General features: G+C 36.0%; 1 protein-coding gene across 1 annotated transcript; it reads right to left on the minus strand.

The window, feature by feature from the left end:
- Positions 1 to 3,967: 3,967 nt before the first annotated feature.
- On the minus strand, positions 3,968 to 27,393 carry Plscr5 (phospholipid scramblase family member 5). Its single transcript, XM_077795499.1, has 7 exons — positions 27,195 to 27,393; positions 15,878 to 16,044; positions 11,395 to 11,437; positions 10,128 to 10,348; positions 7,658 to 7,819; positions 5,437 to 5,598; positions 3,968 to 4,006 (listed from the first exon to the last, which is right to left on the minus strand). Exons 1-7 carry the CDS (start codon positions 27,391 to 27,393, stop codon positions 3,968 to 3,970), a joined length of 993 nt encoding a protein of 330 aa, XP_077651625.1.
- Between the last annotated feature and the right edge of the window lie 483 nt (positions 27,394 to 27,876).

Here is a 27,876-nt window from a genome sequence, read left to right on the forward strand (position 1 = left end):
TTTGGGGGACTGGCTTATTTCACTTAGCATGATAGTCTCCATTTCCATCCATTTACCAGCAAGTGCCATAATTTCCTTCTTTTTTATGGCTGAGTAACATTCCATTATGTATATAAACCACATTTTCTTTGACAGCTATCTCCTGTACTTAACTATCCATGCCATAAGAGCAAAGACTATATTTTTATTTATTTTTTAATCATAGATGGATACAATACCTTTGTTTATTTATTTATTTTTTTATATGGTGCTGAGGATTGAACCCAGTGCCTCACACATGCTAGGCTCTACAACTGAGCCACAACCCCAGTCCCAGCAAAGACTATATTTTTGGGATGTAGGAAATACTCAACAAATATTTATTAAATCCAGGAGCAACAAGGGGCCAATATAAGAAACCAGAAAGGGATTCACAGAGGATCCACCTCATTCTACAGCAGTATTTCACTGAACCTCAAAGGGTCTTGCTATGGTCTTGTTTAGTAGAAAAGGGAAGAAACAGAACACTGAAGAGATAGAAAGATATATTTTTGTCACAACACCTGACTCAACCAGTCAAGGTCACTCCAGGTCAACTGGGCTGGCATGAAATAATCACACAGAGACAGAGAAATACCGTTTTCTTTAGGTTCTGTGACGGCTCCTCTGACCCAGCTCTCACAAAGGAGGCAAGGCAGGCAGGAAAGAGAGAGAGCAGGCCTTAAAACTGGGGTCTTATTGGGGGAGGCTGTTCCATGGAATATTCTATCCCCAAAAGGGCAAAGGGATAGGATTACAAGAAACAGGTGAGTATAACTCAACCCCACTGGGTGACACCTACTCCTGGAGCCATGCCTTATTATCCAAGCAGAAGTAAAGCCCAAGTTATTGTGGGGTGCAATAATTGTTCAGAACCCTGTGAATCAGGACTTAAAGGCTTCTGCATCCACGGCAGCTCCTGACACATTTTAGCCTTTAATGAGGAAGGAGAGGCCCCATAGGACTTAGTTTTTTGTAATGTGCCAACCTGGGAACAGTGTACTTCAGGAGGATTTCATCAAATTGAGTCAGCTTGAGAATGAGTCCTATACTCTAAGAAGGAGTTTTATCTTTAGTGAGACTCCATTAGATGTGTGTGTGTGTTGAATAGTTCCTTCTAATAGTTCCTTTAAGGTTTATTTAAATATATATTTTTTAAACTTCAAAGTAGTTCATCATATTAAAATGTAACATTTACAAATGGTGTTTTCCTTTCCCCATTCTTTCCACAGAGAAAGTCTTAGCTGTGAAGGTTATGACACCAATCACAAAAATAAAAAAAAAAATTAAGGACAAACAGAAGATAGGACAGCAGAGTCATCTTTAAGAAGAAAATGTTCAACACAGAGCAGGGGTGCAGGGCACAGAGGTGGACACAAGTTTGACATTGTCCAGTTTTTTTCATTGCATTTCAATTTTACATCCCACCAGGAACTCAGAGCATGGTACTAAGTCCTTGGAAAGGTTAGAAACGCTCTCAGTCCATTTTTGCTGCTATAGCAGAATACTTGAGGCTGGGTCATTTATAAAGATCAGAAGTTTATTTCTCTCAATTTCTGAGCCTAGAAAGTTCACCATCAAGTCCCAAGGAGGTGTCTGGAAAGGGTCTGGTCTCAGCTTCCAAGATGGTGCTTTCTGGAGGGGAGGGTGGCTGCTTCTCACATTGCAGAAGACAGGAAGGGGCTGGAGGAAATTATCCTGCACTTGAAAGTTGTTTTATTAAGCATTAAATCCACTCATGAAACTGGAGCCTCACAACCTCTTGTTATGGTTACAACAGCAATTAAATTTAACATGGGTTTGGAGGGAGCCAACATTCAAACCATAGCAATGATTGTTCTCCATTTTATTAGTAAATATGCATCAGATTTAAAATGCTATTTCCCTTAGCTTGTTATAAAGGATCATAAATGATACACTTTCTTTGAAATAGACTGAGCTGCCCTTTCCACAACTCTGCAAGGTAACATGAGAACCCGAGAAGATTCCAGAGGACTACAGGTTGAAGGCTGACCAGCCAGTAAACAGCAGCGCCAGACTGAAGGTGATCTCCATTGCAAATGGAACTTGGGTTCCCTTCCATATCTGTGTTGCTCCCACATGCAGGTGACACTGATTCCAGTCACACTGAAAGCAGGGATAATATGATTGGGAGAAACGCTGTGTGTTTCTGATACCTGGTTACTTTTTTGATTAGTATCCATACTATTATGTTCCAGGTAAAGATCTTTTGTGGTTGATGGAGAGGTAATTTATGGTTTCTGTATGCCAAGAGCGGGTGCTCATGAAAGGGGTGAAGAAGTAAAGAGAGAACAAAGGATGCTCTAGGAGCCCGGCCTCTGATGCATTTCTGTGATCCCACTGACTTGCCAGGCTAAGGTGGGAGGATCCTGAGTTCAAAACCAGACTGAGAACATCACAAGACTCTAAGCAACTCAGCAAAATCCTGTCTCTAAATAAAATATAAAAAGGGCTGGGGATGTGGCTCAGTGGTCCAGTGGCCCTGAGTTCAATCTGTGGTACACCCCCCACCGACCTCCCAAAAAGAATGCTATAGGAAATTAAACCAGAAAACAAGGAAGAGGCTCTCTGTTCCTTTCCATTTCAATACAACATAAGGGCCTTAACTCAGAACATGGAACAAAATGGATAGTTATGGACCATTTAGGAAAAAAAAAAAAAAAAAACCTGCCACATATATTTCTAGGAGATGACTGCTTCCTAATTTCAAACAATCCTCTTAGTAAGAGATGCTTGGAATTTGTTCCCTGTTCAAACTGGGGGATTGCTTAACAGTTCTCCAAACATTTTCACACCTGCATGGAAATTTGGGTAGTTGTGTAATTCTAATGTAGAGCCTTGCTTAAAAAAAAAAAAATCTGTTCCCTCATTTCAAAAAGGGGAGAAGAATTGTTGTCATTCATAAAAAAGAATTTTCCTCTTGGGTGGGCTTTGGAAATCATGGACAGTGCAGGTAAATAACTGGGAAAACTCTACAGAATTAAGAAGTGGAAGGTATTGATGAATGGAATATACTTTGCTCTCTAATTTCTACATTTGCCTCATAGGTTTGGCTTTTATTTGTTTGATTTTTTTTTTTTAAAGGCTAGAGTTGTTCATTTTTCATTTTCAAAGATTCAGACCCCACAATTGGCTGAAATTTTCTTGCAAATAGATAAAATTCCTGTTAGAAAACATTCTCTCTGCTAATTTAGAAGTCTATTTTTAGGATTATTTAAAACTCTGGCATGAGTAGATATTTACATAGGCTTCGGTTTGTAAATATGAGCTTCCTTCTGCAATATAACTGTGTCTCTTGCCCCTAGAATTGATTGATACCATCTTTTTCCTCCTCATCTGTAAGCATATTATTTATTCAACCTGTAACTTTTCCAATATAAAGTAAAAATAGCTCACTACAATAAGAACATTAGCAAACAAAGTCAAAAGGGACTACTTTTGAAAAAAATAGTTTAGACATTCAGTCCTTTTGATTAGTAACTACCCTTAGTACCAGAAAAAACTTCAAAGTATTCTCTAAACATTGAATTTTCATCAGTGATTCTGAAAGCCTCAGTTCTCATCTTTCATGCTTACCATTGCAATAACTTCAAAAGGATAAAAAGAAAGAATGGTAATCTCTCAAAGCAACCATGTGCTCAGGCCAGTAATTGTGTATTTAGCTGTCATGCATTCACAGCTGGATAATTGCCTCATTAAATTATGTTTTAATAAATATAATAATTAACATTTTGTTACAAAAAAAAGAGAGAAAATACTCAAACCATTCAGAAATGAAATCCAGGGCCCAAGGGATATCTAGAATAAAATGAAAAAGAATTAGATAGCGTCAAATATAGACATCTTCAAAGGGAAAGAGATCATTCAAATTGCCTTTTACTCACTGAAATATATTCTGCATATTTTATTGTTTTCATCATCTTGCTTGTTACAATCCAGCTAGTGAATGTTCAAAGTACATAAAATCCTACAAATAAATAAACTGGGTATGAGTGAATTTACAAAAGGCAACAATTAGGATCAAGAGTCTGACTTGTAAGCTTTGATTATATAAAGCAATTATATTTCCCAGTGGTGTTCCAGCAACATGTGATTTATCAGTAGGAGGAAAATTGAAAAGTTTTAAGCTGCATGACACTTACATGTTGAATTTTGAGAATATAAATAACTTGGAAACCTCATTTAAATCAGCACTGTGTCTCAGTCGAAATTTGATCAAGACAGCAGACTTCAACTTTAGGTATTCTAGGTCAGTGTAGGAGATTATGAATTTATGAATTCATAATCTGAGCAAATAATTATGAATTTATTTTGGAATTATGAATCTGAGCAAATAATTGGAAAATCGCATGAGAAATTGTTTTGAAACCTACATTGGCCAAAAAAGTGTGAAAGTTTTATAATATTATAATCTTACAAAAAAGAAGTGAATGTTAGCTATTAGTTATTCCCAGTGAATATGTATCTCCATTAGACGCTCTGTCCCTGTCTGTCCCAATCTCTCTGTCCCTATCTCTATCCATCTATTTCTGTGATAAGCTCTGTCTAGCAGTGATGTCACTAAAGTATTCTTCTTAGTTCATGTATTTTCCAAGTGTTCTGGGAAGACTCCGTGCATAGGACTGTCAGCTGTGTACATTAACAGAACCCATAAGATTTAGGATCCTAAAACTGAGGAACAGGAAAATATGGAGAAGAATGTTAGTTTGTTGAAAAATTTTGTGAGTTTTTGTGAGCATAGAAAGTGGTAGTGAATAAGGGAGATGTTCAAGGGGGGTTAGAATCATTAGATAACCAAGCATTTTAGGCCAGGTGCTACTTGACTTATTGGGCCACCAGTCTCCACACATCCAAAAATGTTTTCAAGAATGTTATAAGTTGGAAAGTAAGAATAAGGGCATTATCTTTGTTATGATGGCAATCGGAAGCTTTGGATCTCATGTGTCCATATTCAGCAGATATAAAGAATTAAAAAAAACCCTGCACTTTTCTCATTCTGAACAGCACCTAGCTAAGAGCTAAGCAATGGAATTGCTCTGATTCTTACTCATGATAAATCATGTGACATCTATATTTACACATTGTCAGTTAAAGTGAAAATAAGTAAAAAAAAAAAATCAAAATTGACATTGAAAGGGAAGGAAACTCAGTTTATGAGAAAAAGACGAGAACGATGTCACAGGGCATAAATCCCTGAGGGCCATTAGGCAGCTGGAGTGGGGCCACCCGGTAGAAATGAAGGCTATTAAATTTAGATTTATGAAGAATATTAGTCCTAAACTAGACTTCCGTGTACAAAACACATTCTGTAGGTCAGAACTGTGTAAACTGGGATTAGCTCTGGGGTAATGAACAGGTGAGAAGAAAAATCACTCAAACCCCCAACACCACACTTACAAAGAGAAAACAAGCACCGATCATGGCTGCTTTGACTGTCACATCTAGGTCTGCAGGAACCTGGATGCCAAAGTTGTCCGCATTTGTGAAGACATCATTTACAAATCCTGACCAGTACTTTGAAATCTTCCCAATGGTAAGCTTTTCATTCATGGTTTTCACCTTTGAAAAGACAAGAGCTATCAAATTTGAAGGCAAAAAGAGATGATTGCACATTTTCCAGGATGCTTACTTCATGAGAGATATGAATTATTTTATTCATCATCTCCAAAGAACATTTCATGTTATTCATTCCTTTTATATAAGCACAAGATTGTAAATGTAGGGGGCTGGGGATGTGGCTCAAGCGGTAGCGTGCTCGCCTGGCATGCGTGCAGCCCGGGTTCGATTCTCAGCACCACATACAAACAAAGATGTTGTGTCCGCTGATAACTAAAAAATAAATATTAAAATTCTCTCTTTCTCTCACTCTCTCTTAAAAAAAAGATTATAAATGTAATTTTCTAATTTATTCTTCAGAAATCATGCTTCTCTGATAGTTTTCTAATCCAACATCATTTTTTCCCCTTTTTGTATGCAGATGGAGAATATAATAGCAATAAATAATTAAGTCCAGGAAACCACAAGATGGCAGCAGTTCAATTATATGGCCTAAATAGGAAGGTAATTCCTTTAACCATGGTGCAGATTTTAAGCCTGAATACATCACTAAAAAAATACATATTTATTAATGCATATATATATATACATACATACACAAAAATATGTTTGAGAAAGCTTTAAAAATAATTAAAATAATTTCCACAGAAAATGTGTGAATTTAAACATTTTTATAGATGATTTTATAATTATTAAAACATTATTACATATTATTAAATTACTTTACACTATACTCAGATATTTGCTGTCATTCCTTTTTAACCAACTCTAAGTCATATTTTAACTTTACAAAACACTCTAAGCTAATGTATATTAAAGGAAATCATAATCTGACACTAAAGACTACCTTGTCAGCTAGAAAGAGTCTACACTTCAACTTTATCAACTATGCATTTCTTTTCCCTGTTTCCCATTCTGACACTGAAAGTTATTTAATATGGTCTTTCGCTTTCCATGTAGTGGTAGAAGACAGAAAAGAATGAATGTTACCTAGGACATTTCTATACCATCAATACTAAAGCTTATGTTTTACTTCTCCTAAGTTATATTAACTATTTAAAAAGCCACACCAAATCCTTTCAAAATGGGTGGAACTAGCCCATCTCACTTTGCAAATTATGTAATGTATAAATAATGTTCTTGGAAGTCTGAAAACTGAAAAAAATGAATAAAAAAATAAATATACACTTGAAATTAAGCTGTCTCCTCTGCCTACAGATGTATGTCTAGAGGAATCTGAAAGATATTTCATTTTGTTACTAACTGAATTTATAATTATCTCCTTTAACATTCAATTATAAAAAACTGAGAGTGGATTACTTTATAATGAAATTTAGCAACTCTTACAATCATAGCTTTTAAATTAGTAATATGTTAATGGAATACATTTCTGAAATGATATCTAAACTGGGTTTGTGACAATCAGGTCTACACAAAAGAAGACATTTATAATTTAGGTGATCTGAAATGTATACATTTGCTTTATACCATATATGCTTGTAATTCTGTATAAATCTAATTCACCCATATTAGGATGTACCACTCTTTTTCAAAATGAGAAAATTTGGTTATTTAAAAAAGAATGTAACTTTATATACAGAAAGCTTGGTGTTCAAAAACTTAGATCAAAAATAATAATGCACTTACTATTTTAAGGAAAGAGATATAATAGCTAAGTACCCTTTTAGGAAAAGTGTACTTTAGCTTCAAAGCAAAAAAAAAAAAAAAAAAATATATATATATATATATATATATATATTTAATATATTTAATAATGACCATCATTATTTTTTTTTATTAAAATTAAAAAAAACTTAAAAAATGCTTGCAGATGTCATGGTCAGGATGGCATATTTATAGTATTTTATTTAATTGTTGAACTAGCATCTGCAACTTTAAGTTATTGTTGGTGTGGAACATATTGATTTATTAGATTTCACTAATATGTTATTTTCTAAATTTATTTCATGGATATTTCATGATTTGAGTATTTTAAAAAATAAATAATATTGCGAAAAATCAAGACCTAAGTAAACAATTTTATTCATTATGTCAATCATACCTCAAAATCCACATCTCCAAAACAGCCACATGTTGAGCAAGGACCAACAATTTTCAAAATATCTTCTTTGTTTGCATTTTGTATTGTGAACTTGGGTTGAAAGGGGTCCCACTTCTGAGCAACATAACCAACTACAGTACCAGGAGGGACTTGGATTTCTAACTGTCAGAAAAGATAAAGATAAAATAAGATTTTCAAAGGTTATTATATTGTAATTACATTCTATTGCAAATTTAACTCTAAACAGTATGTGCTGTTATGATATCATTTTTTTTGTATTCTACAAATATTTCTAAATATATGCTTCTAAAGATGTCAACCAGTGTCCCCTCCCCTGCAACATAATGTCTGACCTGGCCCACTGGCTTCGTACCTTTCATCTCAGGCAGCTGGTCAAGCTCAGCCATTCACCTTGTGGTAACTCATCACTGACTTCCTCTCAGTTGTTGCCACAACACATGTCTATTTGAAGCCTCCTTTACCAATCATTAAATGTTCACAAGTTTTTCCAGCCTCTTTGTGCTTGATTAAAAGAAAATTCCTTTTACAGAGTTACAGTTATTAAACAAACAGTATGGTTCATGCCTTCCAAAGTGTAATTTGACTCCATTACCCTTTCATATCTATGGAAGTCAAATCAAATTCCTCTGTATGATGATAAGTAGGGATTGGTTACAGATTTAAATATAATATTTTGGCTTTGAAGCTAAATCAGCTCTCCACCATCCAATATCCTTTAGACTTTCCTTACTGAATTCATGGTCTTATGAATCTATAGTGTTCTTAGATACAAAGAGGTGAATTTAATAGGATTGCTAAGGATGACATATTTGTTCTGAGATCAATTTTTAAATAATTGGTTGGACTTTTGACCAAGTTAATAAATATTAATGGGTATCAAGATACATTTTATCTTAATTTATGTTCCATTATGCTACTATGTTATAAAATAACAATTATCAGTAAATTTCATGGGCATATATTTATTATTATGCAGACTACAACATCTTGGGGAATATTAACCTTCAAAATCCTCATAAAAGATGCAAATTCTCAGGGCTGGGGATATAGCTCAGTTGGTAGAGTGCTTACCTCACATGCATAAGGCCCTGGATTTAATCCCCAGCACCACACACACACACACACACACACACACACACAAAAGAAAAAAAAGCAAATTCTTGGGCTCCGTGTATGAGACATCTTATGGTTTAGCCAGGTACTTTCTCATAAATAGTCAGAGAAATAACTTCAATAGATGTTGTTAGAAACTTCCCTAGTAACTGTCTTCTGTTTGAATATTTATTGCCCTTGTACTTATGTAACAGTGTTCCACTTTATGATTGGAATATAGTATTTGCTGCTCTACTACTGTGACTTATTTTAAAAAACAGACATGTTTCTTTCTTTTCCCCCCATTTTCTCTCCCTCTGCCTACTCTCAGGGGAAACAGAATTACCTTTCTTCCCCATCCTAGGAAGAGTTATGTGTCCATGAGCACACAACCACTACAGAAACAAATTAATTCAGACTTTGGGGATGGCACCAGAAGATCTCAGAAATGACTATCTCCCAAATTAACACAGAGAACATGTGGAATGGAGCCCTTGAATCACCTCTTTAAAAACCTCCTGTTCCTCCTAGTGGGGAGAACCACAACCTCTGAAACAACAGGGGTTGATTCTCCTTTGCTAGCAAAGTAATAAAACTTTTTTTCCTTTCTCTCAAAACTGTGTCCTTGTTATTGGATTGGCATTGGTCCAAGGGCAGAGCTTTTGATAACACTTAGAACAATATTTAGGATACAGGACTTCAACAGAGAAGCTGGGGACTAGATCAGGACACTTATATCAAGCTTGACAAATAACATTCCCTTGGTGTGTGATCATGAACCAGCGCCTCCATTCTGTGAACACCAGTTTCCTTAACTGCAAAAAGTGCAGAGTGAAACTTGTTTACTAGCTCATAGAAATGTCATATAAAAGTCAATAAAGTAAGGAAAAGTTTGCTGTTAAGTTAAATTAATATGTCAGTGAAAGTTATTGCTATAGGTCAATTAAATAATGATAAAAAGCAATTGTATTTTATGATTAAATGACTGAATCATTGCCTCTAGACTAATAGCATCATTAGCACCTCCTGAACTTTACTACTCTTGCAGAAGACAAGGGTGTATCTGCCCAGGGTGGAGTGTATAGATGTCACAACAATATATCTAGTACAGAAGTCCAAGAGGTGCATCTCATGTGCATGAGCTGTCTTAACCATTTAACATCATGGAGGCCACCTGTCTTTGGTTGGAAAGGGAAAAATTTAGTGACTCCCCAAATCCTCAAGCTCTTCTGATCCTAAAGAGCAACATACTAATTTAACACAGGAAAGGTTAATTGTTCCATAGCTCCAGACAAATATCATATCACTTAAAGAAACAATGACTAACCTTGAACAAAAGAAAAATCCAGAGACTAACCTCTTGCAGGTAGCAAGGGCACCAACAGCTATTACACCTCAAGGGTCTGTTTACTGTGATCACCTCTCGACCTGAGTTATCTGTGATTCTCAGGGTGCAGGATCGCAGAGTGGAACAGAAAGTACGATTGAAGCAAATGCTTTCTTCCACTGCAAAGTAAATTCTTTGTCCCAAGCCATTTTTAATCTCATATTTGTTAGAAGTCTCAGTGCCAAGTATCACTAATAGAGAAAAAAATTATTTTATTTTATAAAATAATGTTTAGGTCAGTATCAACCCTTTAAAATAAGTAGAGGTTATTATTCTTTATACAAATCTATTTCTATGCTCTAAAATTTGAGGTCTTATCTATTTATCAAGGTAAAATCTGAGAACAAAGCTATGTAATTAATTAACTGTGATTGCCGAACTATTACTACCCATGCACTTGTCTGCTAAAGAACCAATGCTATCAAGAATCTACTTTTCAAATAATAGCTTCATCATTGTTATGCAAGTTTGGGACAACTTATAGTAATAGTGATGATTGTGTCTAAATCTCTATCTGATAATACATCTACAACTATGTTCCATTTAAAAATGTATCTCAATTTTGAAACATTTTAGGAATAACATAGACTATTAAGAACAGAAAACACTTAAGTAATTTGAAATCAGTTAGTCATCCTCATATATTTGTGTCCTGAGAAATAATTTTCCTGTTTGGTGAATCACTGAGGAACCCATAAAACCGTGGTATATTATAATTTTGGTAGATTTTTGTTATTTAGTTTCAACCTTGATTTCCATTTCTGAACGTGTTAAGAAATGTAAATGACTAACATCTTTGGGAATGCTAAAATATATTTTTTATTTAACATTAAATGTAATGCTAGAATTTGAATAGTAATAGCACCAAAGACTTAGAGTTTTCTATTTGTATTTAAATCATACTAATTCTTTTACTTGGTGCTTTTATTAAATAAAAGACCAAGTGCTCATTTTGATATAATTCTTCTCTCTATATATTTAACTCTATGGTACAAATTATTATTATTATTATTATTATTATAGTTTTAGATGGACAAAATATCTTTATTTTATTTGCTTATTTTTTTGTGGTGCTGAGGAGCGAACCCAGGTCTAGGCAAGCCTCACATGTGCTACCCCAGCGTTCTACCTCTGAGATACATCCCCAGCTCAGTTGAACATATTTAGATGTGAAGAAACTTCTGAGAACTAAAATATTTTCAACAATTTTAATAAATGTGGAAGGTAATACACTTACTTCCAAGAAGCTCCACCTGCTGGTGTATAATTATCAGGTCTAACTGTGAAAAGATGACAGAAAGGAAACAAAAAGAATTACATCACAATGCTTTGAAAACGTCCAGAGAGATTACTATTAATCTCCTTACTATAATACACAAAACAGATGATTGTCATGTTTTCTATTAGAATGGTTGAAAACAGCTCACATTTCATAATTAAGAAGAGGATAAAATGTTTTATATTCACACAAAAATTTTACAGGAACCCTTAAAACTGAAGGAAAGAATTGCCATGAATAGGAAAAGCAACAGTGGTTAATTCTGCTAACTTTCTCTGTCACAATAAATAAAACAAAACAAAAAACAAAAGAAAGAAAGAAAGAGAGAGAGAGAGAGAGAGAGAGAGAGAGAGAGAGAAAGAAAGATAAAGAAAGAAAAGAAGATAACCTTTGAAAAAATTTCTATTAATCTCTGAATAATAAGACCTAAGATGTTTTAAAACTCAAAGAAATAAAGTGACAATGATGATTTGAATGACTAACCTCTCCCTTCAAACCCTATTCCTCAGTCACAGCTCCTTCCTCTTAGTGATGGAATTAAATTTTAAAAGAAGTTATACTATGAACATCTCTCATTCACTTACCTTTGGGCTACAAAAGAAAAAAAGAAAGAAAGAAAGAAAGAAACCAGTAGATCCCAAGAAAATATCTATTAAGCAGAATAAGAGATTTGCTACTGAATAGTGACATAAATTTGTAACATAATTACAATGAGATCAATTTTCACACATAAGCTATCCAAGACAGGTAAGAAATGACATTAAAAAGTATATAATGAAAAATGATTTTTTAAGAGAAATAAGAAGAGCTGAGTGAAGTGGCGCACGACTGTAATCCCAGTGGTTTGGGAGGCTGAGGCAGGAGGGCTGAAAATTCAAGGCCAACCTCAGCAACTTAGTGAGTCCCTAAGCAATTTAGCAAGACCTGTCTCAAAATAAAAAGTGAAAAAAGGGCTGGGGATGATGTGACTTGGTGGCAAAGCACTCTTGGGTTCAATGCCCAGTACATACACAAATAAAATAAAATAAGGGTGGAAATTCACTAAGCAAAATTATGAACACTGAAAATACTGATGATCATTTTATTTTCTAATGTTTCACTCTCTATTTCACCTCCACATTTTCTGTGCTTTATTCTTGCATCACATTAATAAACACTCCAGGAATTGTTGAACCAAGCCAATGATTGATAAAACTTGGTTCTCGATTGAATACCACATACCCAGAAAATTATCCCCTCATTTGTATATCCTGAGTTGGGGATAAAATCTATACCATTTCCTCTTTTTAAATCTGATGATTGATAAAAGACTACATGTGAACTATTTTTTAAGATTCCCAAAATATTTTTCTCAAATAATTTTATTCTAAAACCATATCAACAATTGTGGCAGACAGTTTCTTAAAAGCTTAGAAAAGTTTTTTGTAGTGTGTTGCATTACATCTGGGAAAATGAAGAGTCGTGGGAAAAGAAAAGGCGTCAAAAGGGTCTATGTGATTATTTAGCAGTGGATTTGTGCAGAAGTAGCATAGTGATTGAGATCTGTGGGGTCAGGTCTAAAGTGCTTGAGTTTAGGAACTCTGAATGTTGATGCCTTGAGTTGAATTTTAGTCTTGAAAATCTGAAACTATCAATTGAGAGCGACCTCACAAAGAAAAAGGAAGTTGTACCTCTCTGATGTAGTGGTTGTTACTGATGGGCTACAATGGGGTTAGTGACTGTGCTACATATTTTAACCCAATCACTGATATAATCTTCACAAAAACTCAGATAGATATTGCTAATTTAGTGCATGAGGAAACAGTATTCAGGAAATTTCCCAAGATCACAGCTTACATAAGGGGCCACCAGTTTGGACGTGCCTTCCACTTTCACTTTACTGCCATCACTAGACCAAGGGACAAGAGGAAAGACTTCTTAAGGGACACTCTAAAACTTGCATGCCCTTCCTCTGTGTTTTCCTCACTCTCATACTTACCTCATCCTCTGTAATAAGATTGGATTTGATTTCTCTCTGTGGACAAGCCTCATGGATTTGAGCATCTTGACTTAGGTTGTTCTTGTAGTTTCCTTTAAATCGCCCTGAGGCACTTATAAACCAAGGTCCAAATGGGCCCTTTCCATCCTTTTCTATTGGTTGGTGAAATAGAAAGTGTTGCAAACTTTAAACAGATTGAATTATATATTCAGGTGTCAGGGCAAGTAAATTATTCCTTAAGTATGAGAGCTGTAGAAATGAAAACACAATCACAGCCGTGGATATTCAGCTTCAGATGCAATTCTTTTTAAAATATTTTAAATCAAGTTTACAGGTATCATTGATTTCATTTCATATATGTATTTCAAAAATAAATTGCAAATTACGTGTGCCTTTAATTTACTAGTCTTACCTATAGGTGAGTAAATTGTGATAATTAATTGTCCTTTCACACCACAGGATAAAATGCCATTGACTATTCTGAATGCAAATCCAATCTAGAAAGCATCCATTGATTTTGTTCTTAGATTTAACTGATGTCTTATGTAAGTATATATGTATGTTTATCTTTGTTTTTGAAAATGATACTCTCAATAGTCATAAGATAGGCTTGATTCATAGATAATAAAATAAAAATTAATAATCATTTAACTTTTTAATATAAAGAGATTTTTATTATAGATTTTATTTATTTATCGAACATGTAATATCACCAAATGTTCATGATCTTTGATGGATTTTTTAGTTCAAAATTAGCACCTAAAAATTCATTTGTTTTTGTGTGTCTTCCAGATCTATGATGGAACACCTTTGAAATGCTTATTTATTTTTGTATGTGCGCTGGTTTAAAGTGGATACATGTCTTTTAGTATAAAGTAGGTTATCATTCCCTTTCCATGTAAAGGGTTCGACAATTTTGTGGTATATTTTGTTTTCTGAAAAAAGTTTAGCAAAAATTTATTTTTAGGAAATGTTCTACCTTTTAGATTGAAGCCAAAGAGTTCATATGTCTATTCATTGAATGATAAAAAACAAAACAAAACAAAACAAAAAAAAAACTGTATTTGTGTCAAGCATCTGGCCCCGGGTGTGTCATCATTCACGGGTGGAAGAAGGATATGTGATGACCATATGTGATCATCAAACCTCAGCCCTCTGGCACTGGTATATCACTTTTATACTTGGCAAAACCTTGTCTGACAACATTCCCAAACAGCTTGCAGCAGTTAATCAACTCTAGTCAGCTATTACAGCTGATCCTTTCTGCAGATGGAAGATGGTAGGTTGGCTTTTCCAGCTCTTTTACACATCTCCCTGAGCTCTCCAGTCTCTGAAGTACATTTGTCTGCCAATGGGTTTCTGGAGGAGGCATCTGCAATTATAAACATTTTCCCAGGAACATATGCTGCATGCAGCTTAAACCCTATCGGGCATAACAGACATCTCTTGTACCTTAAGGGAATTAACACAGAGATTTGATTTTGATAAAAGAGAGAGACTTTATAGTTGAAAGAATGCCAGACAAGCTGAAGATTGTAGCAGATGTGCTGACATCTCAATATCAGTGTGATTCTAATCTTTGATAGGATAAAATACAAAAACAATTATACACACACACAGACACAGACACATATACATACACAGAGCAATTGCTTTTTTTTTGCTATGTAATTTGGATGATGCTCTTTTCAGGCTGAGTTATTATAAGGTTTGAATCACTATTTCCTTTCCAATGACCAGAACAGTGATTGTACCTAATAGTAACATGATCTTTGAGCCATTGGTCTAGAGATGCACAGTATCAGAAGATGATAATGTTAATTTTCCCTTGGATGTTCATCTTCTTTTGGAGATTCAGTTGAAGAGGTTGAATTCTCACTTCTTTGCAGAAGCCTCCCATGTTCTTTGAAGCTTAACATTTCTCTCCTAGATCGATATCCCTGAGTATTTTACAAGTTTGTGTTCACCTTGATTTTGTACACAGGCTTGCGCTATTTATCAATATTTTGTTTGTTTTGCTGTTGTAAAATATTGCAGAATGTTTGGGTGAGAGGGACTAGGTTTCATGCTTTTTATATGCCTTGAGTATGGCACATACTCAATAAATATTCTTTAATTAAATGGCGGTAAGTGACTTAAGCATATGAGACAATTCCTTGAGGGTAAATTTCCCAACACCTTGAGCAATGAACATAAGGTAGATAAATGTGCTAAATAGCTCTATCAAAAATACTTAGTGTCATCACTCTGTCAAGTAAATAAGGAAAATAGAAGCAGCAATAAAACAAATGTCTTCCAAAATAACTTTAAAATTAATATTTTATAATTTCATGCTTTATAATGTCTTTCTCACATTAGCAAATTATTGGTCGAGATCTTTCAAATTTGGTTAAAAAGCAAGAAATCAAGTTTGTATTAATTTTAAGGGGAAAAAAATTCACAGAAACAGAAAGATGTAAATACCTGGCTTAAATATTCTAGACCAGGGGGGAGGCAGACTGTTGGCAAGAAGCTTCTTGGTGGAGTGAGACCTGGCTGCCATTCTGGGTTCCCTGGATTAGGGTTTTGCTCTGGGTCTGGAGCTCCAGGAAGAAAACGAGGCAGCCCTCTGCTTTTTGGGGTATGTGCATCTGCAAGAGAATGAAAGTCTCAACACATATTTAATCTTAAGGCCAACTCATTTACTCCATTTTAAAATGCGTTACTTCTTAGCTCAGATAATCTCTTGCAGCTCTCTTTTTAGTGGCCTTTCTTTAATTTACACCACTTTTGCCACTAACACTCGACCCCTAAGTCAGAGAAAAAGGAATTTTACATTTGGAACTTCAAATATGGAGGGATGTTATTTATGTATTTACTATAGTGTATACTATTAATATATTTACTATACATTATTCTTCATACTATTATGTATAACGCCTGAACATGATGCATACAAAAATCTTTTTTTTTTAAATTTTAATATATAAATGATAGACTTGCTCCTAGTAGTTGCTCTTTTTCTTCTCATGTAACTTCCATTTGGGTGTCTCTGTCATTGGATAGCGAGTCTTTTTTCAAAGACTAAAAGTGTTTTCAGTTCTCATCTTTTTCCACAAAGAATCAGAATTTTGCAAGTAGATTTAGCTAGTGCATTGTGTTGTTTTAGATTGGGTGTAGGTGTGGCGCATGACTAACAAAGACATATTTTCAGAAATGATAGAGGCCATTATGTAAACAAAGTACAGTCAAGCATTGCTCAACAGTGGATTGATGTTCTGGGAAATGTGTCATAAGGCAATTTCATTGTGTGAACACCATAAAGTATAGTTCACAAAGGAAGGTGGCTGTGACATCAGTAGGCAATAATCTCATGGGACCACTGTCCTATTTGTTCCATCTAGATGGCTGCAATCTCATTATGCAATAGGTGCATGTGATTCTGACTGTTTTAAAGACACATGAATGGAAGGGACAAGGAAACTGGTTCTGGATTTATACAAAAGAGAAATTTACAATACCTACTCAAATTTTTGAAGAAGTATTATATCTCATTATGCACATATTAATAGTGAAGTAACATATATATCAATAAAAATACATCACAATGCTGTTAATTAAAAAATGACACCAAACTCATGAAAGTATGTTTATGGGAGGTGTTAAGGTTTAGATACGATGTGTTACCCCAAAGCTCCTATGTGAATGCAGGAATGTTTGGAGATAAACTGATTGGATTATGGCGGCTATAAACCGATCAGTCCTTCCTAGTGTGAATGGACTAACTGGGTGGTAACTGTAGGCTGGTGGGTGTGGCTGTAGGAGATAGCTTATCTTTACTGTGGCCCCTGAAATCCCCACTTCCACTTCCTGGTGGTGCCAGGAGCTGAGCAGCTTTCCTCCATCCTATTCTTCCACCATGATGTGCACCTCATCTTGGGCCCAGAGCCATGAAGTTGGTTCCCTTTCTAAATCTGAAACCACAAGCCAAAATAAACTTTTCCTCCCCTAAGTTGTTCTAGTTAAATATTTTTGTCACAGCAATGAAAAGTTGACTAATACAAGAGGCATATTTTTTCTCTGTCTATTGCATCTCAACTATAATAATAATAAATCTTAAAAAATGCATTGTTTCCTTTGAAGATAATACATTTCCCATCACTAAGAAAACTCAAGTATACCCTGAATGAGCAACTGGATGGGTATTAAAAAATGATGAGGAAATAAAGATACTCGAGGAATGACCTTTTGGATACTGACATAATTTGATTCTAGCAATGACAGGCTCATTAGCATTGGGTATACATATAATGTTAATGAAGGACAATTGCCAGATGATCCATATATTTACTGAATGTGAAGGCTGTGGGAAGAAATTTGGCTTATTATTCTTAACGTAGGATGGCTAAGTTTGTACAGATCTTTGACATTTAGAATCTTTACAGGAGATGCTCAACTATTATGACCAAATGGAAAAATGTGTCATTTGACCCCATTGAAACAGAGCTGATGATACTCTAACAGTTTGCTTCTCCCAGAAATCCCATCCTGAACTTCTCTTAGATCTTGGACGGACAGAAAAGACAAGCTTTCGAACTCATCTTGCTCTCAGGAAGGGGCCCTGAAATGGGATCCCAAGTGTGAGTCCTACTGGAAGACTATGTAACACTAGTTCTGAATTGGGAGGTGAGGTAAGCGCCAATATAGCAACGGCATCTGGGAAATATTAAAAGGCAATCGACATCCTTTTCCAGTATTAGTGCCACAAGCACTGTCATCATTAATTTTCAAAAAACACAGAGGCAAAAACATGATGTAGAGAAAACTAGTTCACCATGATAAAATTCAGAGTAGAGGTTCATTTTTGGAATGAACATGGGAACGCAGGGTTATGGTTCTAAACAGAAATTTCAGGGGGTGCCAGAAATGTTGCACATCTTTCTCTTGATGGTGGGTATAGGCATGCACCTTTATTAAGAAACATCAAAACAACAGGGTGCTCTTTATGAATTTTAATGGTCATATGTTATCTTGCAATTTAAAAAGTACATAAGGCCAGGCACGGTGGTGCATGCCTGTAATCCCAGCGGCTTGGGAGGTTGAGACAGGAGGATCGTGGGTTCAAAGTCAGCCTCAGCAATGTGAGGCGCTAAGCAACTCAGTGAGACCCTGTCTCTAAATAAAATCAAACTAGGGCTGGGGATGTAGCTCAGTGGCTGAGTGTCCCTGAGTTTAACCCCTGGTACCACCCCTCCCAATAAAATAAAAAGCACATAAGATTAATTTCTAACACAATATCTGGAATAAGATTATTAGGATCTATCTCACTCTCCCCCCCCCCCCGCTTTTTTTTTAAAGATTGTCAAATTGCTCCAATTTTATCTTGTAAATTACTATAACACAGTGCAGTAGGTTATTAAGTGTTGGGCAAATGACTGTATGTTCCTCACCAAGTTCTTAGGTCTTTAAACTCACGGCAGGTCCTTAAGCATTGGTGCACTTGAAACCCAGAGGATTCAGTGCCCAAAGTCTTTATTCAGGAATGGAATATTGCTGTGTTTCTGTCTCAGACTGTTGAGAGAGATCACCATCCTGAGATCACTTGTTTCATTCTCTGAGATATCAGTTTACATGGCAATAACCTCTGGAGATAGTTTCTCTTCACCAGAGAAACTTGTTCTTTTCTCAAACTTGTTCTCAATTTGAGGACAACTTGTTCTTAAATGTACTTATTTATACTGAACCGGGGGTTCCAGACCTCAGGATTCCTCATGATGTCCTCCAGTTCAGACTGCCCTCTGCTTTAGGAGTGCAGATGGACCTGCTTATGAAATGTCCACCTCACCTGTATTCCCTGGGGGATGCTAACCAAAAATATAGGTTCATGGGCCAGAAACCATTATGAAGTTACAAGTAGTGTCTTCACATAAACTTGAAGAAAAATCCTCAAAAAGGTTTTAGATCTATGATGATGATAATCTAGTCAGATTATCATCTAGTCAAACAATATAATCTAGTCAAACAATATTTCTAACTGAAAATATAGCTTCATTGTTACTTCAATTCTTTGAAGAACTATTGGGCCTATTACAGTGTTATACCCACACCGTGTGTTAAATTTTACCAGTAAACTGCGGAAGGGGGGGTTTCTTTTCTCCACTCAAAGTTTTGCCTCTAAGTTTAGTCTTAAGTCCTTATCATTACAGAACATCACTGCTTTTTGGGGGGTAGATTACTCACATTTTGATCATAGCATTGCTTTCTAGTCACAAGTTTCTTCAAAGACCCAGACCACCAGATGAAGAAGGAAATCCTTTGAATTTCTATCTGGCTTTGAATTTCTATCTACTCTTTTAAAAATGTATAACTAGCTTATAAATATTTTACGTATTCTGCAACTCTTTACCTTACAGGCTACCGTGTTGCTGTAACTCTCATTTTATAAAGTGATGAAGAGTTTTGGAATAAGTGTTAGTGTTATTATTAAATGAAAGAAAATTTGGATCAAGGTTTTTGTTTGTCTTTAAATATAGACAATGAAGTATGCATGTATTAAAATTCACATTTTGCTGTTTCTTGTATGTATTTTAAAATTGGCCTGTAAGTTTTCCCTCTTTTTCTCAGGGACTGGCCTATATTAAACAGTGAATAAAAAATGGAAAGAATAAATTATTTGTTTAATATTAAATACTGTCTGAACTATGCTTTCAAAAAGGAAGTATGGATATTTTAATAGTTCATTAATTTAATTTAGGATATTATAAACTTTTGGACTTATTTTAAATAGGTTTAAAAGTTTCCACCAATTATACAAATCATAATTCTTTATGCTAAAGCCTTTTAGCCTTGAGTTTAAATGTTTGTTCTGACAATGGAACAAAGGCATGTTACAGTTTCATTTTTATATAATTACACAAGTGTTTTCTGGGAAATTGCAACTTATTTCCCTCGAGGGGGAAAAAACCCACATATTTTGAGAACTTAAGAAAACACTAACAGCATTTCTATAGTTTTAAGGATATAATAAAAAATTTACCAGACCCTTGTCTCCAAAGTCCCTAATTGATTCACTTGCTTAAATTAAATATTTTAGATTCTTTTAAATTAACTTACTATCAAAGAAATTGTGAAAATTTTTAATTCATAAACCAGAAGAAATATTCATTTGTGGTTAATCAAATTTAAAGTCTTGCAATTACACATTCTTAATTTTCTTCCCTGAATACTGCATAGTCTTGTGTTCTTCGTATAAATACTTTATCACATAGTTTGCATAACAAATGGGAAATTAAAAATTATTGAATTGTACTTAAAAGCCTTCTCACTAAGATTCGAAAAGTTTTCTTCAGATCCCTTTAAATTCAGAACTTCCATCTTTTCCTTAGGTTTGACATTCAATATTCTCGTTTTCAATATTTGGTATGAAGCTTTCTTCTTTTTCTAAATTTGCTGATTAAATTCATGAAAGCAAACATGTTTTTTTACATTTGAATTTTTACATTCTATGAGATAAAGTGTGTGTGTGTGTGTGTGTTAATGCTGCGTACTCCTTTAAGTAAAAAAAAATTAAAATGAGAAACTCAAAAGGAACAAATAGCAGCCCACAATGTATCAGTCTTGCTGAGTATAACACCTCAATAACTGTGTTTTTAGTCATTTGGAAGGATAATTTATTAGCTGGCTATATTTACTCTTACCTTTAGAGGCCATGAAGGTGTCTGAGTCACTTCTTCAAAAACAGCCAGGTTAAAATGAAAGGCTTTTCTTGTTGCAGCAAGGAGAGAAAACAGCATGCATAAAACTTCAGAAGGTGTCTGACTCCCTCCTGTCAGCTTACAAATAACGGGAAGGGAGCGCCTCGCTGTTTCTAGACTGCTTGATTTTATCTGTTTGGACAACAGGGGGAGACGAATCTGTCACCAAAGGTGGTCACTACTCAGAAACCATCATACAACTAGGGATCTGAAGAAAATACTTAAAATTAATAAAAGTCAGACAGGAAGGCATATGACATTTATCTTAAGAGTCTAATTGCCACTTAGTTGTTTTGTATGTTTTGAAATGTTCACATTTCGGTTCACTTTAACATCAGCAAGATTATGTTTCTTATTTCCAAAAGTCTCCTGTGCCAGACATGATAGTAAAACACCTTATCAAGGCCTAGATGTCACCTATCTGTGACTGCCTTCTCTCCTTAGTCTTTTTGAAGGAGGACCTAAAAACCTCCCTGCTGAAACTCTGAGCTGTTTCATGTGTCCTGAAACTGTCCTCTCAGGCAATAATTTCATCCAAAGACATTTTCACGATTTTCACAATTATAAATGCAATTCTTGATATGTTAAAAATGATTTGAACATTGTGGCTCAGTGATAGAGGGCTTGCCTAGCACATGTGTGGCACTGGGTTTGAGCCTCGGCACCACATAAAAATAAATAAATAAATAAATAAACAAACAAATAAATAAATAAAAATAAATAAAGTTAAAAAAATGATTTGGACATCATTATTTTTATTTTTCTCTCAGGATTTGTCCCCCACTCCTTACCTCCCCCAAAAGAAAGAAAACAAGAAGAGAATGTATTTTCAATTTTATGCACACAAGTAAACTTTTATTTTTCATATTAAAATTAAATTTGCTTAATTAGAAACATTGGGAAATATAAACCTTCAATAACTTCACAAAGTAAATCAATCAAAACATACAGATATTGAATGCACTGTGTACTGGGAAAGATGCCCTAACCTTGCTTGGCTACATAGCTCGCATTTCTAAGTGCCACTGCCCAGGTGACCTTGTGGATGTTGCCCACCAAGTCAACTGCCCTAGGTGGCTCAATTCAAGGAGGTCAAACCTGCAGGCTCTATTGCATTACCAGCAACACTTTCTGCTTTTAAAAATAGTTAAGTGGCTTCTTAAGGTGTAGTAATAAAAAAATTCAACATAGTCCTCAAAGGACATAGATTGTCAAAGTTTTCGATATTTTTTGGCAAAGAGAAGTTTTTTTTCCCTACTTTTTGATGTTTCAGGTTGAAAAGTCTGTCTTACTTGTCATTTTGCAAAAGATGTATAATATGATTTGCATTTCTAAATGAAACTATACGTGTCTTAAGTTTCTTAATATTTGCATGGGCTTTGGCAAAAATTTCATCCAAAGATATTAATTATACTCTCACACAAGGAGCTTTATCACCTCTGGTTATAATTGACTAATTAATTCTGATTTTCTGCAGAGCACTAACGTCAAAATAAAAATAAAAATCCAAGTAAGTTGAATACATGTGACCCCTACAAGGTGAATCATCACTTTATTTGAATAATACTCATATAAATAATTGAAGGGATCTTTCAATATTTAATCTACAATGGGGACTTTCCAGGCCACCTCACCTGGAAAGGCTTTTGACTACTTCTCTGGTGCATTCTGCCTCTATCCTGCCAGGCAGTATCAACTTTCTTCCTTCCCTGGGGGTTGAAACCAGGGTCTCCTGCATGCTAGGCAAGCGCTCCACCACTGAGCTATGTCCACAGTCCCTTTTTCTTTCTTTCTATGTTTTGAGACAAGGTCTCTCTAAATTGCCCAGCCTGGCTCTAACTTGTGATCCTCATCTCATGCTTCAAGTCTCCTGAGTTGCAGGGATTACAGGCATGTGCCACCTTGGAAAGTTTGTGTATTTCCTTTTAAAGGCCTAGACTTTGCCTATCTGTGACTGCCTTCTCTCTAGTCCTTTCTCTTCCTTAGTCTTTTTGAAGGAGGACTTAAAACCTCCCTGCTGAAACTCTCAGCTGTTTCATGTGTCCTGAAACTGTCCTCTAAGGCAGCCTAGCAACCCTGCTCTGAGCACCCTGAACCAGCCTTGCCTATGTTCCTGCTCAGATTGGTGCTGCCAACCACTTTACTTTCCTGCTACTGGTGCTCCTCGCCTAACACCTGCAGCCCACAAAGAACCAGGGCCACCATTAATTCTCAAGAAGGCCACACCACCCACTCAGTTCTGTACTGTGACTTTTCTTTTTCTTTTTTCTTTTTTCTCCGGGTGGGCGATCCTAGGGATTGAACCCAGGGTACTTAACTACTGAGCATCATCCCCAGCCCTTTTTATTGTTTTATTTTTTTATTTTGAGACAGGGTCTCACTAAATTGCTTAGAGCCTTCCCAAGTTGCTGGCCTTGAACTTGTGATTCTCCTGCCTCAGCCTCCCAAGCTCCTGGGATTATGGGCTAATGCCACCATGCTGGGCTGTGGTAACACTTTTCAAGGGGCATCTGTTTCACTTTGCCACCAAAGTGCTGTTTTTCTGGTCCCCACTTGGTTTCCACGAGACAGCCAACACAAGGTGGGCATGTCAACTGATAAAATCCAAACCCGAAACTCACAGAATGGTGTTGCAGTTTTAAAAAAGAAAACCTGAAAATGAATCTCAGAAAACTTAAGGTCAAAGGCCTTGACCCTTCCCAGGAAACTCCTTACTGTACATCCAGCTACTCTTCTGGGTGGGCCTCCGCCTCTACCTAGAGAGCTCTGTGTTCCTGTCCTGGCCCCTCCTGAAAGAAAAGCCTCTATTATCCCCCAGCCTCAGTCCTTATCAACAAAGTGGAGAAAAAATTGCAACATAATTCTTAGAAAATTATCCCCTGCTTCTGGCAGTTTTCCAGCACATATCATAACGGTTTCTGGAGGGTTTTCCATTCAATAGTGCACCATTGTTCAGAATTTTACCCCTAGTTTAATTGTTAGATATTTGACTTTACATTTTCATGGCAGAGAGGTTTATCTAAATAGTCTCTTTCAGTTGCAGGGGAATGATTGCAATTTGTTTAAATCTGTATAGTAATAGAAAAGCAATGCTACCTGTTACAAAACAAAACAAAAACACTGATATGCTCTGGGTAGCATCTGGCAAAATGAAGCAGGATGTAAGCCTACAGGTGAGGGCAGAACAAGGACCAGATGAGCCAGTTTTAGGAATACTTCACTAGGTTTATGGTTCTTCTGCCTCCGATTTTATGTGTTCCTAAAAATTACACACACAACATAAACACATATTTATTTATACATATACATAGGTACATATGCAAATATGTATGAATGAGAGAAATTTGTTTCTCTTTTTTTATATTTATTTTTTAATTGTACATAATACCTTTATTTTGTTTATTTATTTATTTTTATGTGGTGCTGAGGATTAAACCCAGGGCCTGGAACATGCTAGGAGAGTACTCTACTGCTGAGCCACAACCCCAGCCCAGAAATTTGTTCCTTAATTTATATAAGTGTTATTTTAAATGGCATCTGAAGCACATTTTATTCACTTAAAATTATGTTTTTTTAAAAGAATTCATCGCAATGTATACAATTCCATTAAAACACTGCGTGCTATTCCATTTTATGAAACTAATGGACACAAGCTCTGTCATTGTCCTTTATGGACAGTGATGTAGTTTCCATGGTGGAAGCCATGGTTGTCATGCACATGAGGACTTGTATTTTGGAGTTCTAAGTGGAAGATCGAAATTGCCCGTTTATGGGATATGAAGTTCTTCATCTCTAGTAAAAACCACTGAGTTGATCGTCAATGTACTTGTCCCAACTTACATTACCAAGAGCATTGAATGAGAGCTCTCATTTCCACATCCCCCTCCAGTACAGGCTTGGTCAGTGTAATGAGGAATTCATTGGAAGGCTCCTAAATATTAATATATGAGAAGGCAGCATCCAGAGATTTTGTTGCATTAATCTGAGTAATACAAACACCCATGTGTGTATTATTGCTTTCATGTGTCCTATCAAACTGTGTCATGTAATAATAATTAATAACAAATTGTATGAATAGCCAGTTATGAATTGACTGATGGAGGTGGAGCATGGTATGTAAATGAACTATATTTCAGGTGTCTTTCATTCAGAGATGTCAATGGCGTGGTCTACTAAAATAAGAGTCCAGCAATAATTTTCCATCATATAACACCTAAGACATGCATCTCTATGCATAAGTCTGGCCCCTGGATTTACACTTTCCTGTAGTAAAATTCTTTGTGAATGAGATAAGTTATGAGTAAATAAACACAGGAAGTAAGAAAAGCAAATATGGGAAAAATAGCACTACTCTATTAAATATGAAAAATCCAATCCTTTAATGTAAACAGATGTGGTTTTCCTCTGAGGAAATGTAATTTCTTTTATTCCATTAACTTTTTTGGGGGGGAGAGTACAGGGATTAAGCTCAGGGACACTCCACCACTGAGCCGCATCATCCCCAGCCCTATTTTGTATTTTATTTAGAGACAGGGTCCCGCAGAATTGCTTAATGACTCACTTTGAACTCATGATCCTCCTGTCTCAGCCTCCTGAGCAGCAGTTGGGATTACAGGTTTGAGCCACTGCTACCAGCGCCATTACCTATTTATTCACCCTGGGGAACAAACTTTGTATCAAAGTGCATTTCTCTCTCTCTCTCTCTTGGTGCTGGCATTGAATTTATGGCCTTGTGCATGTGAGGCCAGCACTCTACCAACTGAGTTATATCAGAGGGCATTTCTATCTTATTCAAACCTGCTCCTTTGATACAATGCTTCATTCATTTGTTCATTCAGTAAACATTTATTAGCTTTTCAGTATATCCCTAGAACTCTGAGTTGCAAAGGCCTGGCTCTCACTCTGGGAAATTGTGCCCAAGTGGAGTGGCAAAGCACAGGGATCAATATTCTACTTAACTTTTTTAAAAAATGTGAGTCACGTTCTAACTAAAAATGAAATGACAGAACTCATTCCCTCTCTGAAAAGAGAATATAATTAGAATCAATAATGTGCCATTTGAATTAGCAATTCATTGTCTCACATGTGCACATTAAACCTTCCTGTTTCTTTAAAGCAGGGAAGGAATAGCTCTTGAGATATCTGTGCTTGAGGACTGGGAGAGGGATCACCCTTTTTGGTTAAGAAAGAGATTTCACATTATCTTTTTTTCGGACTACATTAAAAAAAAAAAAAAAAGCATTGATCCAAAGAACCAGGAATAAAGGAAAAGGATCCTAGATACACAGTAGAGTTTATCTGAAACCGAGGGAGACATGGTTATGAAGCAAATCTCTCTGGAGGGTCCCTCTTCACCAGTTGGAAAATACTCTTATTTTGAAATTTTGTGTATGAAGACTTTACAGAAAAATGTATTCCATACTTAAGATTTTTAGGCCTACAGCAGGAGTAAAATTTTAGCTGGTGCATAGAAGTTCTTTTCAAATTTTCGGCTATATATTTTCTTTAAGAAGACTAAGTTGAATAGTTTTCATTGAAATATAGCATCTTTGTCATGGGGTGTCCACCAGGTCTGTTGTGCCCAATTCCAACACTGAATAGGTCCTAAGGTTCTTTTCCTGTAAAAAGTCCAAATAAAACGGGAGCATTCTGAGAGTTCCTGGCTTAGGCAGCCATTGGAGGATATGATATGTTACAGAGGAAGAGACAGAAATTACTAGCAGGAAACTGTACTCTGCAGACATGAGACAAATCAGCAATTATTTGTCTACTCATTCTTCAGGGTGTAGGCTAATGTGTGTGTTTAGTAGATAAAGGTAAGGTTGAAAGAAGAGAGAGAGAGAGAGAGAGAGAGAGAGAGAGAGAGAGAGAGAGAGAAAGAGAAAGAGAGAGAGAATGAGAGAGAGAATCGGTAGCTGGTGGATGGAAAGGCAGAGCTAAGATGAGAGCACGTTAGCAATCTTCAGAGACTCCTGTACTCTCCAACAGGAAATGCTTTATCATTGTGAAAAGCTCTGTATTTATACCGTTATTTAAATTAGATTTACCTTGTGCCTTGCTCAGTGTGGTCACTTTGTCCTTCCAACATCTGTCTGCCTTTGCAGATGTCACCAAAACACTGCACCGAGCCCAGCCCGTCAGCAGCTGCAGCCTCCCGCGCAGCCCTGCACACGGCTGGCTGCCTCCCTGGACAGCAGCCGCAGTTCCCTGGCAGCGTGCGCGCTCCAGTCCTTTGCTGCGGCACATTTTCTTCACAAGTCCAGCATTGAAATAAGCTTCCCTGAGCTGGGATCCCCAAGCGCACAGTTCCCAAGGAACTGAGAGAATTGTTGAGATAAATATACCTTCAACATATAGGCAAAACACTTTCGAGTTGATTCCTGTTGAAGAGCGCAGCGGAGGTTTACGTGGGTTGGGGTCGACAGGCTAAGTCGTTGAGAAAACGCTGCCACGTTCAAGGTCGTGCTTTGGTAAGCAGAGGTTACAACAGTGGAAGGAATCCTATATAATCTGGAGAATGATACTTACTGAATGGGAAGCTCAAGTCTGGTGGAAAAGCAAGGTCTGCCGTTGCTATTTGTGCATGTTCTTTTTCTTCTTGCTGTTATCTAGTGGAGGTAACTTCTCTAATACAGGTACTGATACCTTACCTGCTTTCACGAAGTGATCACTGCACAATGATGCTGGAGATGCCACAAGCAGCGTTGGCTATAACTTAGTTTTCCACCC

This window comes from Urocitellus parryii, chromosome 2, assembly GCF_045843805.1.
Source record: "Urocitellus parryii isolate mUroPar1 chromosome 2, mUroPar1.hap1, whole genome shotgun sequence".
NCBI classification, from domain to species: Eukaryota; Metazoa; Chordata; class Mammalia; order Rodentia; family Sciuridae; genus Urocitellus; species Urocitellus parryii.